At 48.8% G+C, this 16,025-nt stretch overlaps 1 protein-coding gene across 1 annotated transcript in view; it reads left to right on the top strand.

Annotated features, from left to right (window-relative positions):
- Positions 1–16,025, top strand: part of STAG3 (STAG3 cohesin complex component) — a 1,294,449-nt gene that overhangs the window by 745,628 nt on the left and 532,796 nt on the right. The window contains exon 16 of the mRNA XM_086945989.1: positions 15,477–15,591. Coding sequence (XP_086802115.1) covers positions 15,477–15,591 — 115 coding nt within the window. The remainder of the gene's footprint in view (positions 1–15,476; positions 15,592–16,025) is intronic.

Consider the following 16,025-nt stretch of genomic DNA (forward strand, 5'->3'; position numbering starts at 1 on the left):
GGGGTACCCTTGTACTGTGTGTGCAAGATCCACTCTCGCACGGATGGCCAAGCATTCACTGTTTCACTTCTGGGTGACTGGCATGTTCTCTTATTCACTTGACATTTGTGATGTCTTATGCAGCATGTGGGCCTGGCACTGTGCGCGTGCCAACATCTGTGCTGAAATCCTCAACATAAAGATCAAAACCACCAACAGACAGAAAGACATTCAGACACTTTGAAGCAGCCTCCCATGAAAGGAACCTTCCAGACTCAAGAGCATCTGACAGGCTAGAGCCGCTCCACTCACCGGCACTCCTGGCACTGCTGGGGACTTCACTCTCAGTGCGGGGGAAATAAAGGAAATAGTACACATGCTGTGTAACAGCCAAGTAAAGAGGTCAGTCGCCATGGGAGGTTACAAATGAAGACATGGCCATACTAAAGAGGGGCTAACAAACCTATTTAGGAATCAGAAGACAGCATTTACGAAGGACAAAGAAACAAGCCATTTGTGGGGATTCAGGGGGATCGCCGAACAAATCCACGGACAACGGGGTTGTAGGAAGGGCAGGTTTTATTAATTTATATAGTCTTCGCTTTTGCACAGGGACTCGATAGTAGGGAAGGGGATTGGCAGCGTCCTCCGCAGCCTCTCGTGTACCTCCCCGTCGTCTCAACTCCCGGTGTCGTCTGGGAGGTGTAGTCCGATCTTCCGCCGTTGTTGCGCGAGGGCCGGTAGATGACAGCAGAAAGAAAAGAGAAACCAATATTACTCCGGCTGTCCAGAAGAACTGTGGTAGGGAAGGGGTTGTGAGGAAGCACACATGCACGCTAGATACCCCGCTAGTTGTGAGGAATAGTGAGGGGAAGGGGGTTGTTTACTTTGTGCACAGTACGGGTCAAGGGGGCTTGTCCCGCTTACGTCCCGCCCAACCCAGGAAACAAGACCGTACCTGTCCTAGCCACACTTCCCGGGAAGCGTGGCTGGGTGATGCACCTTCTCGTCGGCCTTCTGGCGTGTCGCTGCCGTCTCGCTCCTCCTCAGGTCTTTCGGCTCCTTGGTCCGCCTGGTCTCTCCTCTTTGTTCTCCGCTCCTCGATCCCCCTCCACTCCGCTCCGTCCTCGCTCTTCCTGCACTCCGCTCCGTCCTCGCTCTTCCTCCACTCCTCACCGTCCTCGCTCTCCTGTCGCCACTCTCCTCCTCTTCCGGGTGTAACACACACCTGTGTGTAGCCTGGGCTGGGTTTTACCGATGTCCGGAGGGCGGGTCCCAGGTCTGGGTCCGCCCAATTAAAGAAACACGGGTCTTCTGTATTCAGCAAGGGTTGACAGCCGTCCACGTCCGTGGTCTTCCAGGAGTCCGTGTGCTGTGCAAAGAGAGGGGACACATGAAAAGACAAGCCTGGAGGACCCGAGTCTGGGTCCCCCTCGTCACACACCTCCCCCTTAGGATTCTCCCGATCGGGAAGAGGAAACCTGGACAGGAAGTCCGCGTTGACATTGTCCTTCCCCTTTCTGTGGCGGACTTGGAATCTGAAGGGCTGTAGGGCGAGGAACCATCTCATGACCCTGGGGTTGTTCGAGATGTTCCTACTCATCCATAACAGAGGGGTGTGGTCAGTATATAACGTAAACAGATGCCCCTCCAGGTAATAGCGCAGTTTGTCTACTGCCCACCGTATGGCGAGACACTCTTTTTCAATGGTGGGATATTTCACTTCTCTAGGGAACAGCTTACGGCTGATGTAAAGGATGGACCTTTCGCCCCCTTCACCAATTTCCTGCGACAATACGGCCCCAATACCAAAGTCAGAGGCGTTAGTGTGCAGAATAAAGGATTTCGTGAAATCTGGGGATGTAAGCACTGGGCTGGTCGTGATGGCTTTTTTTTGCGTCTGGAAGGCCTTCCACATTGCTGGCGATGGATTGAGGAAGTCGTTACACTTGGCATGCTTCTTCAACGTATCCTTCAAGGGGGCTGCTACATCCGAAAACGAGGGAATGAATCTCCGATAGTAGCCCACTAGTCCCAGGAAGGCTCTCATCTCTTTTGTGTTCTTGGGAAATGGGGTGTCGGCGATGGCTCTCACTTTCTCAATCCGGGGTTCTATGGCTCCATGTCCCAGCAAATACCCTAGATACTTGACTTTCTGGTAACCAATCCTGGATTTCTTGGCGTTGACATGTAATCCAGCGTCTCGTAGTTGTTGTAGGAGGACCTGTAGGTGGTTAAGGTGTTCCTACCATGACGAACTAAAGATAATGATATCGTCGAGATACGCCGAGCTGTATCCCTGGTGTCCCTGGTGATACGCCGAGCTGTATCCCTGGTGTCCCCGTAACACCTCGTTCATGGCCGGGGCACCATGTAAGCCGAACGGGAGGACGTTGAACTCATAGAGTCCGTCTGGGGTAGCGAAGGCGGTCTTCTTTCTATCCTCTTCCCTTAACGGTACCTGCCAGTATCCTTTGGTCAGGTCTAGGGTACTGATATATTTCGAGTCCCCTAGCTTCTCAATGAGCTCATCAATCCGGGGAATAGGATATACGTCAAAGGAGGACACTGAGTTTAACGCCCTGAAGTCCATACAGAATCTGCTGCTTCCGTCAGGTTTGGGCACCATCACTATGGGCGAGGACCACTCGCTTCTAGACGGGCGGATCACTCCTAGTCTAATCATTTCTTCTACTTCTTTCCTTATGGCTTCCCTCTTGGCTGCCGGTATCCGGTATGGACGTTGCTTGATCGTGACTCCCGCAGGGGTCTCTATCCGGTGTTTGGCCAGCCGGGTTATACCCGGAAGGTTGGAGAAGGTTGACTCAAAAGGTCGTAGAACATGTTGTAGTTCCTCTTGCTCGCTTCGATATAACTCGTCATTGACCACCAATTCACTAAGCGTGGTCTCTGGGATTTGTCCCACAGGAGTAGTGAGGTTGGAAGACACAGGTGGTGTTCCCAACCACTTCTTCAGAAGGTTGATATGGAAGATCTGGGATTTCCTCCCGCTCAGGTGCAAACGATACATGGTTTTTCCGATCGTTTCGGTGACTTTGTACGGGCCTTGCCACTCATTCTGGAATTTCTTAGTGGGTGAGGGTAGGAGTACAAGCGCCCAATCCCCAACGAGGAGATGTCTCCACTTTTTCCCCTTGTCATAATGTATTCGTTGCTTTCTTTGACTCTCTCTTCCAGATGAGCAAAGGCCAGCTCGCGTATCTTCCCCAGCTTGTTCTTCAGGTTTTGGCTATATTCTAAGAGGGTTCGGGTATCTCCAGTTGTTTCTGCCTCCCACACCTCTTTGGTCATGTCCAGGAGGCTCCCGGGTTGTCTCCCGTACAACATCTCAAAAGATGAACAGCCTAAACTGCTTTGCTTTTGGCCTCGGATCACGTATAGGGCCAAGGGAAGCAGCAGATCCCAATCGCTTCCGTTCACGGTTAGCATCTTCTTCAACAGGGACTTCAAGGTCCCGTTGTAGCGCTCCACCAGGCCATCGGTCTGGGGATGCTACACCAATGTTTTTATCTGGTGGAGTCCGAGTAGGAGACACACTTCTTTCATGACCCTCAACATGAACGGAGTCCCCTGGTCCGTAAGGATTTCTTTAGGGAATCCTACCCGTGAGAACAGTTCCAGGAACTTATCCGCAATGTTCCTGGAGGTGGGGGCTTTCAGGGGGAACGCCTCGGGGAAGCGCTTGGCATAATCCACGATGACAAGTGCGTATTGGTATCCCTTCTTTGTCTGTGGTAGAGGGCCGATGAGGTCCATTCCGACTCTCTCAAAGGGGGTTCCGATGACTGGGAGAGGTTGTAGAGGAACCGCTGGGGGTCTCTGGGTGTTGTTTCTTTGACATAGGTCGCATGTCTGACAGTGAGATTTGATGTCCTGGTACACTCCAGGCCAATAGAAGCTTCTTAGCATGTTCTGTGTGGTCTTCTCGCTCCCAATATGGCCTGCCAACAAGTGGGTGTGCGCGTAGAACATGATTTGTTCACGGAAACAGGATGGCACAATCAGCTGCATAGGATCGTCCTGTTTTGCTTGTCTGTATAGGAGGCCATCTTTAATCAGAAAGTGGGGATATCGGGGTTGGGGATTGTCCTGTTCGCTGTGGGCGTTTTCCCAGGCATTGAATAAGGTGGCGTCGTTGGCCTGGGCAAACCGACAGCTCCTATCACCCTCCCAGGGATCAGGGGAGGTCAGTGCAGGGATAGCTTTAGCGTTGTTAATCCTATCTAGATGAAGCCGCCCCTCAAATAGATCAAGGAAGTGGGGGTTGTCAGTCCCTAATATAAGTTTCTCGGGAAGGGTGTTCAAGACCCCCACCTTCACAACCAAAGTACTCTTTCCCTCTACTTCAATGGGGATATACGCAACTGGATAACCCTTGACGTCCCCATGTACACATTTAATAAAGACTAGGGAACCTGGCATTACCTGAAGGGGCTTCACGAAACAACCCTGTATTACTGACTGTTTACAGCCCGAGTCCAGGAGGGCCCTGACCACAGTACCGTTGACTTTAACACTCAGGTGATAGGCACCGCCGAGCTCTGCGGAATACATGACGTCCATGGGTTCTTCTTGTGAGCGTTTTTGGGGGCAGAGTCGTGCCATGTGTCCCCACATTCCGCAGTCGAAGCACTGAGGACCACGGAATGGGGGTGTCTCTGTCGTCATAGGTCTTGGAACTGGCAGCCCAGGGGGGGCTCGCGGTCTGCGTTCAGGTCTGAACACGGGTCTGGCTGGTTTCTCAGGTTCAGTTGTGTGTAGGCGGGGTTGTGCTCGGACATATGTCGCCGCCATTTCCATGGCCTGGGTGGTCGACAGGTTGGAGTGCTGTCTGAGCCACCTCTGGGTCCCAAAGGGTAGGGCCTCGAGAAACTGCTATAAATAGATTTTGTCCATTATCTCCTCCTTCGTGCTGGTCGTAAGTGTGAGCCACTTGTCTGCGGCTGTCTTTAAGCGAAAAAACAATGTTTTCAGGTTCTCCCCGGCTTGCCCTCTTTCTTTACGGAAGCGCACCCTGTATGCCTCCGCGTCCAATCCCAAGTGGTCTAGGATGATTACTTTTATTTGTCCATAGGGGATCTGTCCGTTACCATTGGCGACCTGATAGGCGGCCTGCGCCTCTCCAGTTAACAGGGGAGCAAGAAAAAACGGCCATTTCTCCAGGGGCCATCCACAAGCCAGTGCCACCCTCTCGAAGTTTGTTAGAAATGCGTCTGGATCCTCCCCGGTAACGTATTTCTGTAGGGAAATACCTGCTGGGGTGGCCGGTGGTCGACTCTCTCTCACTGGATTGCTGGCTGGGTCGACTGTGTGGTGCATCCCCTCGAGCTGTGCCACCACGGTGTTTCTGAATGTGTCTCTGTCTAACTGGGCGGCGGCGAGCTGCTGTTCTACCGCCCATCCCAGCTGCTCCTGGCCCTTTACGAGCGCCTGTAGCATTTCCTCCATCGTTGTGTCCCTGATGGTTGCCTCCCTTATGCCCGCATTCTCCACCACTTGTGGAGATTCAGGGGGATCGCCGAACAAATCCACGCACAACGGGGTTGTAGGAAGGGCAGGTTTTATTCATTTATATAGTCTTCGCTTTTGCACAGGGACTCGATAGTAGGGAAGGAGATTGGCAGCGTCCTCCGCAGCCTCTCGTGTACCTCCCTGTCGTCTCAACTCCCGGTGTCATCTGGGAGGTGTAGTCCGGGCTTCCGCCGTTGTTGCGCGAGGGCCGGTAGATGACAGCAGAAAGAAAAGAGAAACCAATATTACTCCGGCTGTCCAGAAGAACTGTGGTAGGGAAGGGGTTGTGAGGAAGCACAAGTGCACGCTAGATACCCCGCTAGTTGTGAGGAATAGTGAGTGGAAGGGGGTTGTTTACGTGGCTGGGCGATGCGCCTTCTCGTCGGCCTCCTGGCGTGTCGCTGCAGTCTCGCTTCTCCTCAGGTCTTTCTCCGGTGTTCTCGGCTCCTTGGTCCGCCTGGTCTCTCCTCTTTGTTCTCTGCTCCTCAATCCCCCTCCACTCCGCTCCGTCCTCGCTCTTCCTCCACTTCGTCCTCGCTCTTCCTCCACTCCTCACCGTCCTCGCTCTTCCTCCACTCCTCACCGTCCTCGCTCTCCTGTCGCCACTCTCCTCCTCCTCCGGGTGTAACACACACCTGTGTGTAGCCTGGGGTGGGTTTTACCGATGTCCGGAGGGCGGGTCCCAGGTCTGGGTCCGCCCAATTAAAGAAACACGGGTCTTCTGTATTCAGCAAGGGATGACAGCCGTCCACGTCCGTGGTCTTCCAGGAGTCCGTGTGCTGTGCAAAGAGAGGGGACACATGAAAAGGCAAGCCTGGAGGACCCGAGTCCGGGTCCCACTCGTCACACCATTAAAAAATATGGGCGGGGGAGTGGGCGTGGCTTCTCTCCCGTACTGAACTACAACAGATCTTCACCAGAGCAGCACTTGCTTGCTGGCTCAGGCTCAACCTAAAAACGTCCGCAATCCCTCTGACCAGGTCCCCTTTCTTACGAGTAATCAAAGGGCCCCAACTCAGTGTGTTGTCAAACACTACTCCCAGATAAAAAAAAAGTTTTCTCGGGTATTGAGGAGGTTCCTATCTTAAAGGTGGACTGCTTAGCTCTGGGAGATCCCACCTGCATAACAAAAGATTTGGTATGATTAACCATCCGGTCCTAGTTCTCCATAAAATGAACAAAAGGGTTCAACAGGAGTTGTAAACTCCTGGCTGTCTTCGCCATGAGGACAGCATTGTTTGCATATATGATGACCGTCAGGCTACGCTTACCCACCCGGGGGCAATCCGCTTTTGCTTCGGAAAAAAGGATATTGATGTATAGAATAAAGAGAAAGTGGGCCAGTATACACCTTGGCGCACCCCTCTCTTGATTTCAAACTTGCGGGTCACTTTGTGATCTTTTGAATAACTGACAGCGCTTGAATCTCGGTGAAGGTCCCTTAGAAACAAAACAATATCTCTGTAAATGCCAATAGAAGACATCAACTGCCAAAGCTTCAGTCTATTTACACAATCGAATACAGGTCCATAAAGGCTAGGTGGATAGAGCTGGTGCAAGCCACAGTGTTCTCTCAAACAAATGAGGGGCTCTCTATTAACCAAGAGGGAATAGAGCACCAGGTTACTAAATGTAAAAACAGAATTTTTCCCGTATGGTTTTATATTTATCAAGAAACAGTGTACCTATTCAAAACCATATACAGGTTCAAACATTGTTTCACTGTGGAACGACCTGGGTGGAAACTATATTGAACCTTGGATAAAATGTTGTTTTTGTCTGCCCAGGATACAAGTGTATCCAGCACCATGCGACTCACCACTTTTACCCCAGAACCAAAAAGAGATAGGCCTGTAGCAAAGAGTGCAATCCTGATCCCCCTTTTTAGGTCGAGCAGACGTACTCTCAATGCGTGAGCATTGAGAGTGTCTGCTACAGACCTAATGTGGCCCGTATTTAGGAAAGTGGACACGACTCAGACGCGCGCTTTTGCAGTCTCAGTTTTGACCGCGGGAGCGCGCGTCTGAGCCGCGCTTGCGCAGAGTAACTCACAGCCCCTGCTCACACACAGACACAGCCAGCCCCCACCCCTCTGCATGCACGCACACACACACACACAGGCGCGCGGGCACGCACACACACACACACACGCTGCCGCCCCCCCACCCCCCTGCATACACACAGACACGCAAGCACGGAGCCCCACTCACCGGGACACAGCCAGCCCCCACTCCTCTGCATGCACGCGCACACACACAGGCGCGCGCACACACACACACACACATACACACGCTGCCGCCCCCCACACCCCACCCCCCCTGCATACACACAGACACGCAAGCACGGAGCCCCACTCACCGGGACTTCTACTCCGCAGGACTCCGGGCTGCTCACTCCGACGTCAACGGGCACAGGGACACCGGCACTCTGCTCCTTGGCTTCCCGGGCGGACGCCGGCTGCACGCAGGGCTCTCCTCTCTCTGCACCGGAGCCATGCGCCAGCCACTGCAACCTGCCTCCTGGAAAGCTCCGGTCGCGTGTCCGGCCCCGCCCCCGTCCCAACATAGGTTGCCTGGCTTCCTGGTTTCGTAACGCTGTTTATATCTTTGACATGACACATGACCCAGCTAACCTATCCAATTCTGGGAGCATCCACGTGACTAAGATAATCTCAAGATAATTGTTACGATCATTGAGTTATTTAATAGATATCGACCACTTGACGGGTTGCCTTCACAATAACTATTGTTTGTCGAAAACCCGATATGCTTAGAAATACCCAATCTTTGTCGACTTTTGTTTCGACGTTACACCCAAGATGACGCTACTCACATTCACTGGAAGGTCACATGACGTAGCCAACCAATCCGAAGATGTGACATTGTTTAAAAGAGCACTTTGATGTAGGTTAATTTGATTGCATCTCCGTGACTTTTCCGGCTGAAGCATGCCTTTTTCGATTTTGACAAACAGACTAATTAGTAAGTACTTGTATCTAGCCATTACCGGCATGTTATCTTCATTCTCGCCTGCCGACATAAATCTGTCTTTACATTTGGGCGGCGGCTTAGATTTGCTGATATAGCAACCGCGCATCTGACATGCTCTGTGCTTACTAATGCTGGCGTTTTTATTCAACGCTATTACACTGAGCTGCTCTCTGAAACCGAATAATCTTGCGAAAAATCTAGCTAGTTCCGGCATGTTATTTTCACTCTCGCCTGCCGGCAGAAGCTTGGTTTTACATTTGGCTGCTGTTCAGATTTGCTGATAGAATAACCGCGTATCTGATATGCTCTGTGCTTACTAATGTTGACGGTTTATTCATAAGCTCAATGTCGTAAGAAACACTATTACACAGAGTAGCTCTTTGAAACTAAAATCTTGTGCAGTACCAGCAGTATTGTTTCACACTGTTATGCATAATATCAAATTAGCAGTGATATTCATATTCACTATATGTCCATGTTACGAGTAAACGAGTGGAGTTTATGTGGCTTAAACAACCATTGATTCGCTATGAAACAATGTGAACACTGAAGTCCTACCATTGTTCCTAAAAGGTTGGGTGCCTTAACGCATAACTTACTCTCAGTTGACACCGACTTTTTATATAGTATTTGTACTGACTGGTTGTTTAAATGTAAATCATTCCATATCAAGCCGTGTGCTTCCAGCCTGCAGGCGGCTGCACCGCTCTGCGACCAGGCGTTTGAAGCCCATGTTTTGGGCCAAGCAGTACCCTGTCACATATAAACACAGCCACGTGTATTGGAAATAGATATAACAACAGAATGCATCTTGTGACACTAGAACTGGATGTACAGACGATTCAAGGGCTTCCAAGGGGTTTATATTCCTGCAGTGCCGGTCTAAATCTAGCTGCTATGAAGTGCAGGTGCGTCATTCATGCTGAAGTAACCAGGGCCTTCCACACATTGGACACTGCGCTGCCTCACACACACTGCGCTGCCTCACACACACTGCGCTGCCTCACACACACTGCGCTGCCTCACACACACTGCGCTGCCTCACATACACTGCCCTGCCTCATACACACACTGCGCTGCCTCACACACACACTGCGCTGCCTCACACACACACTGCGCTGCCTCACACACACACTGCGTTGCCTCACACACACACTGCGCTGCCTCACACACACACTGCGCTGCCTCACACACACACTGCGCTGCCTCACACACACACACACTGCGCTGCCTCACAAACACAGTACGTAGTCACACACTGCTGTGTGTCACTCACACTGTCCTATCACACACACTGCCCTGTGACACACACTGCCCTGTGGCACACACTGCCCTGTGACACACACACTGCACTGCCTCACACACACTGCGCTGCATCACGCACACACTGCCCTGCTACACACTGCGCTGCCTCACACACACTGCGCTGCCTCACACACAATGCGCTGCCTCACACACACTGCACTGCCACAAACACACTGCGCTGCCTCAACACACTGCGCTGCCTCAACACACTGCACTGCCTCACAGACACTGCACTGCCTCACAGACACTGCGCTGCCTCACAGACACTGCGCTGCCTCACGGACACTGCGCTGCCTCACGGACACTGCGCTGCCTCGCAGACACTGCGCTGCCTCGCAGACACTGCGCTGCCTCGCAGACACTGCGCTGCCTCGCAGACACTGCGCTGCCTCGCAGACACTGCGCTGCCTCGCAGACACTGCGCTGCCTCGCACACACTGCGCTGCCTCGCACACACTGCGCTGCCTCGCACACACTGCGCTGCCTCGCACACACTGCGCTGCCTCACACACACTGCGCTGCCTCACACACACTGCGCTGCCTCACACACACTGCGCTGCCTCACACACTGCACTGCCTCACACACACACACAAACACTATGTAGTCACACACTGCTGTGTCACTCACACTGTCCTATCACACACACTGCACTGTTACACACAAACTGCACTGTGAGTCACACACTGCACTGCCTCTTACACACACTGCCCTGCTACACACTACACTGCCCTGATACACACTACACTGCCTCACACACACTGTGCTGCCTCACACATGAACTGCACTGCCTCAAACACGCACTGCCTCACACACTGTGCTGCCACTCACACACTGCGCTGCCACACACAAGCTGCCTCACACACACACATGCTGCCTCACACACTGCGCTGCCTCACACACACTGCCTCACACACACAATGTGCTGCCTCTCACACAGACACACACACACACACACACACACACTGCGCTGCCTCACACACACACTGCGCTGCCTCACACACACACTGCGCTGCCTCACACACACACTGCGCTGCCTCACACACACACTGCGCTGCCTCACACACTGCCCTGCCTCACACACACTGCACTGCCACATAATTGCACAGCTCTCAATGCAACATACACTCCAAATACCACTCAGTGCCACATAATTATATGCCACATAATTACACTGCACTCGATGCAACATACACTCCAAACAATACGACTCAGTGCCACAAAATTACATGCTACATAATTACACTGCACTCAATGCAACATACACTCCAAATACCACTCAGTGCCACATAATTACACGCCGCATAATTACACTGCACTCAATGCAACATACACTCCAAACAATACGAATCAGTGCCACAAAATTACACACAACACAATTACACTCTACTGAATACAACATACACTCCACACAATACCACTCAATGCCACATAATTACATGCTACATAATTACACTGCACTCAATGCAACATACACTCCAAATACCACTCAGTGCCACATAATTACACGCCGCATAATTACACTGCACTCAATGCAACAAACACTCCAAATACCACTCAGTGCCACATAATTACACGCCACATAATTACACTACACTCAATGCAACATACACTCCAAATACCACTCAGTGCCACATAATTACACACCACATATTTACACTGCACTCCATGCAACATACACTCCAAATCCCACTCAGTGCCACATAAGTACACTCTACTGAATGCAACGCACACTCCACACAATACCACTCAGTGCCACATAATATGCTACATAATTACACTGCACTCAATGCAACATACACTCCAAATACCACTCAGTGCCACATAATTACTCTACTGAATACAACATACACTCCCCATATTACCACTCAGTGCCACATAATTACACCCCATATAATTACTCTTCTCAATGCAACGTAAATACAATCCACATATTACCACTCAGTGCCGTATAATTACACACCTCATACTTACACTACTCAATGCAACATAAATACACTCTATCTATCACACTCACTCTATCGCCATCACTCTATCTATTGCCCTCACTCTATCTATCTATTGCTTCGCCACAGCATCACTCAGCACCACCACAGCATCACTCATGGGAAATACAACTCACTAGGTGCTACCACAGCATCAATGAACGCCACAGCATCACTCGTCGCCACCACAACATCACTCGTCGCCACCACAACATCACTCGTCGCCACCACAACATCACTCAGCACCACCACATCATCAATCTGTGCAACCATTCAACAACTGGTTCAAATATGTTCTCTATGTTTCAAGCTTTATTACAAATGTCACAAAAAGATGTTAATATTTCACTTCTGTTCTTGGATTTTCGTCACAATAAAATACAATTAACATATTCTTCACAATTTTTTTTTACAAAAGTTTAAGCTACTGCTATTATAAATTACAATAACTTTTATTTCAGTATTATTAAAAACTGTAAAAGCCATTGTTATTTGAAATATCAATACATCTAAGTCACGTAAATACAACACATATTGCATTACAAATGCTATAGGTGTCACATTTGCACAGTTAAAACTATTGGCATTGTAAATGACAAAGCAATTAAGTTTGCTATTTTCAAAACCAACACATAAATAAAAAATGTGTAATTTACAATACTAATAGCTCAAACTTTCCTAATGCGAGACCTATTGCATTGCAAATGCTTGTTAAAGACTGGGACAATGGTCGATAAGGCCCAGGAGTCTGGGCGGCTGGCCTGGACTGATGCATTGATGACAGCTGTAAGTACAGGTACCCAGGTTTCCACATGCCCAATGTAGAGGTCTGGGGGAATCCCATCGGGACCTGGGTCCTTATTTTTTAGACAGTCCCGTGATGCCAGCTCTTACCTCTAGTGTTGTAAAATCTAGCTCTGCTTTGCCTTCCACTCTTTTTTGCTCTTCTGTCAGCAAAGTGTCAGTATGGTTTACCCAATCATCCTCTGGGATATGGGCATCTAGTAAGTTGCTGCTGTCTACTGATAAAAAGGGATTGTCCATAATGTCCCAGAACTTTGATCTATTGCTCAAGGTGCTGGCCTCCACTAGATCTAACCAGCCCCCCCCCCCTTCAAGGCAGACTTGTGTTTTACTAGGGCAGCCTTGTAGGCTCTCCTGAGATTTTTAACAGCCACCTGGACTCGAGGTGTCACTGCCAAGGCCTGTTTCAGTTGCCTAGATGCCTGAGAACACTCAAGAGTTAAACTATCTCGGTCCTTGGTGCGTAAAGCGCCCACCCGGGGCCTGTAATAACTTTCCTTTGGCACTGGACGTACTTCCAAATGCATCCATAATATCTGATGCAGTGGCTTCACTATCTAGACGGGTGGCAAACTCTCTGTGACACTGGGTGAAAAGGGACTCATGAAGCTGCTCTTGGACGATTTGCCCCCACTTTAGTCCCCTCCCCCTTCCACCACTTTTAAAGTAACTCCCAACCCCTCCTTAATATGCTTGTTTACTCGAGACCATCCTGTTGATTCACAAATGGTATTGTGGTTGCTGTATACACATGCCTTAACTGAGAATTCCGTGATCAAGAATAAAAAATGTGTTGAAACAAACATAAAATCAATAATAGTCTCACGCCCTCTCCCGATGAAAGTGAGAATAATATTGTTTTTTCCTGGAGGCAGCTTGTTCATGTCAGATGTTAGATCGAATTTGCAAGATAGTATTAAGTGCAGTGTGCTGAGGTGTATGTTTCATATGCAGACCAGCTTGTCGCACGCAGCCCATGGCGTTCACCCCTCCATGCTTGATGTCTCCACACATGTGGATATTAAAATCACCTGTTTATGGTAACTCTGCCCTCTCAGGGTGATATTCTGGAGTATGGACCCCAATTGTGTTACAATCTTCCAAGTGGGCGACTCCCGCATCGTAAAAATTTAAGAGCAGGAGCCTACTGTTTCTGCTGGATATTAGCATCACATGTAGAGTGGAGGAGGCGTGGAGCAATGTGGCAGAGCTACCTCGTACTGCTACTGAGACAAAAGTAACACGCCTCCACCCCCCATCCCTGGCTCGTACTAGCCTAGAGAGGATAGCTGACATAAAGAAGGTTTTGTAGCCTTCCAGATGGTAGCTAATCTCTACGGCCCATGTTTTCTGGAGGCAAATCATGTCCAAGCGTTTAACAAGGAGTAACTATTCAGGGTCCTCTATCTTACTCACAAGCCCTATGATGTTCCAGAAGAGAAACGTACACCCTTCACACTCATTGAGTCCCTGGTCCTAGGGCCGCGCCTTCCCCTGAGGTAAAGGTGCATCAGGGTCCTGGGAACCAACACACCGTCAATTACAACCTTCCAGTGAACTCAAAGGAGCAAACCTGTTTACTAAGCTTACTCCTGTGGTCGCTTTTCATATTAAGGAAGGCTTTCAATGGTGTCATTGAAATGTTTCCCATGCTCACCCTGTTAGGAGGCTTTTCTCTTCTTCGGAACAAAATGTGATGTATCCTTCTTTAGGCCCTGTACGTGGATGATGGTCTGCTTAGTGGCTGTAATATCAGAAATAGTTGCAATGGAAGTGGTTTCGCAAAGTTCTACCTGCCAACAAGCCATATATGATACTTTACAGCGATTAGGTTGTATTTCATACTTATTTCCTCCTGAAAGTGATCTTGGATTGCAAGTCATTTAGGCATTTTGGTTACAAATCCACCGCCATGGAAAACATTTCACTACAAACTTTGAATATAATCTGTTCTGCTGCATTATTTTGGTAAGACTCAAGACATAAGGTGTTTAAAGATGCTCCTTTTTCCTTATGCCAAACCAGATGCATTTACTTCTGTCTCCAAACAGGCTATAACTAAATAGATAGCATCCTGATTTGGTTTAATGATAACATGCTTGCATTACGTTTTAGAGGACACTAGGACAATGGAAATCCATCATTATCAGCTCTTATGTATCATGCTCAGCCAATGTACTGCTTCTGCTATGACACAGATTGAGCTGGAAAGCGGATGAGTTCTGTACATAGTTTAGTGGGGGGTACAATATAATCCATGTCACTTGGCATTCTGCAGAGTGTTTCTTGCATGGAATTAGTGGATTAAATGAAGCAAAGATAATTATAACCAAAGACATATCTTTGAAAAGGTATCTGAAATGTGTTGTGCTGCTACTTCGAGGTTAGTTCATCACTTTATTGTATTACTTTTAGTCCTACAAATGCATTATTTGGTATGTCTGGTCAGTCTATAATAAAATGTTAATTTACATAACTGCTTCTCTCCCCTCTCCCTTGTTGAAGTACTGCTTTTACTCTGTTTTTTTACAATGTTCTAAAGGTCTTTTGATGAAAAGATAAAGTTTCTGGATGTAGGTATAAATCTTTCTCACAGGTGCCTTCATTATGCCAGACATTCTTATTTGAGAAAAAAAAACTGAGGGACAGAGGCTGGCCTCTGATGGTGTTAAAATGCCCTTAAAGGCGAACCATCATATTACCTGTGAATCCTCTCCTTTAAACTTTTGTAACATTTTTTATTTAAAAAAAATGTATTACCCTGTTATGATTAATGTACATCATTGGCGGAGAGCTACAATAAAAAATAGTAAACATTTTGGTCTTTGTTGTATTTTTGCTGTATAATGTTTTCCTTTTTGCTTTAACTCTTCTGTTTGGCAGTACCATGAGCATGCTGCATATTTAGTGGACAGTCTTTGGGATAGTACAGCTCCAATTTTGAAAGACTGGGAGGGACTAACAGACCTGCTGCTTGAAGAAACCTCTGAAGAAGATGGTGAGTATAGACCAGCAAAAGTGTTACATTTTTGGTGGTGTTAAAACCAATTGTACAGGCTACAAAACTGTACACTTCAAAGGCACAGAATCTCTGCAACTCTCAAACTTATGCCCCTATGGTGTGATCATGGTTATCGTTGCACCCACATCAGGAAATCTAATTGGCACCTGTGTTGAATGTTTTTCCACCTTATTGCAGGCATTTGGTGAACCTTTTCATGCATTTGTAGCTGAACCGTCATCTTGGGTGTGAGTGGATTTTTTATGTCCTGTTGATTACTTGTCATGCACCTGGAGATTAAAACATTAAGCCTCAGGGTGGTGATTGCTCTTCTTTACATATTTGCGAATCATTCGCCTTGCCTCACTGATAGAGATGTTCTGCACAGTGAGATCTTATGTTTAAACTAGAATTTTAGGTAGAGACATTTA

The sequence above is a fragment of the Lissotriton vulgaris genome, chromosome 12 (genome assembly GCF_964263255.1).
Source record: "Lissotriton vulgaris chromosome 12, aLisVul1.2, whole genome shotgun sequence".
NCBI lineage: Eukaryota > Metazoa > Chordata > Amphibia > Caudata > Salamandridae > Lissotriton > Lissotriton vulgaris.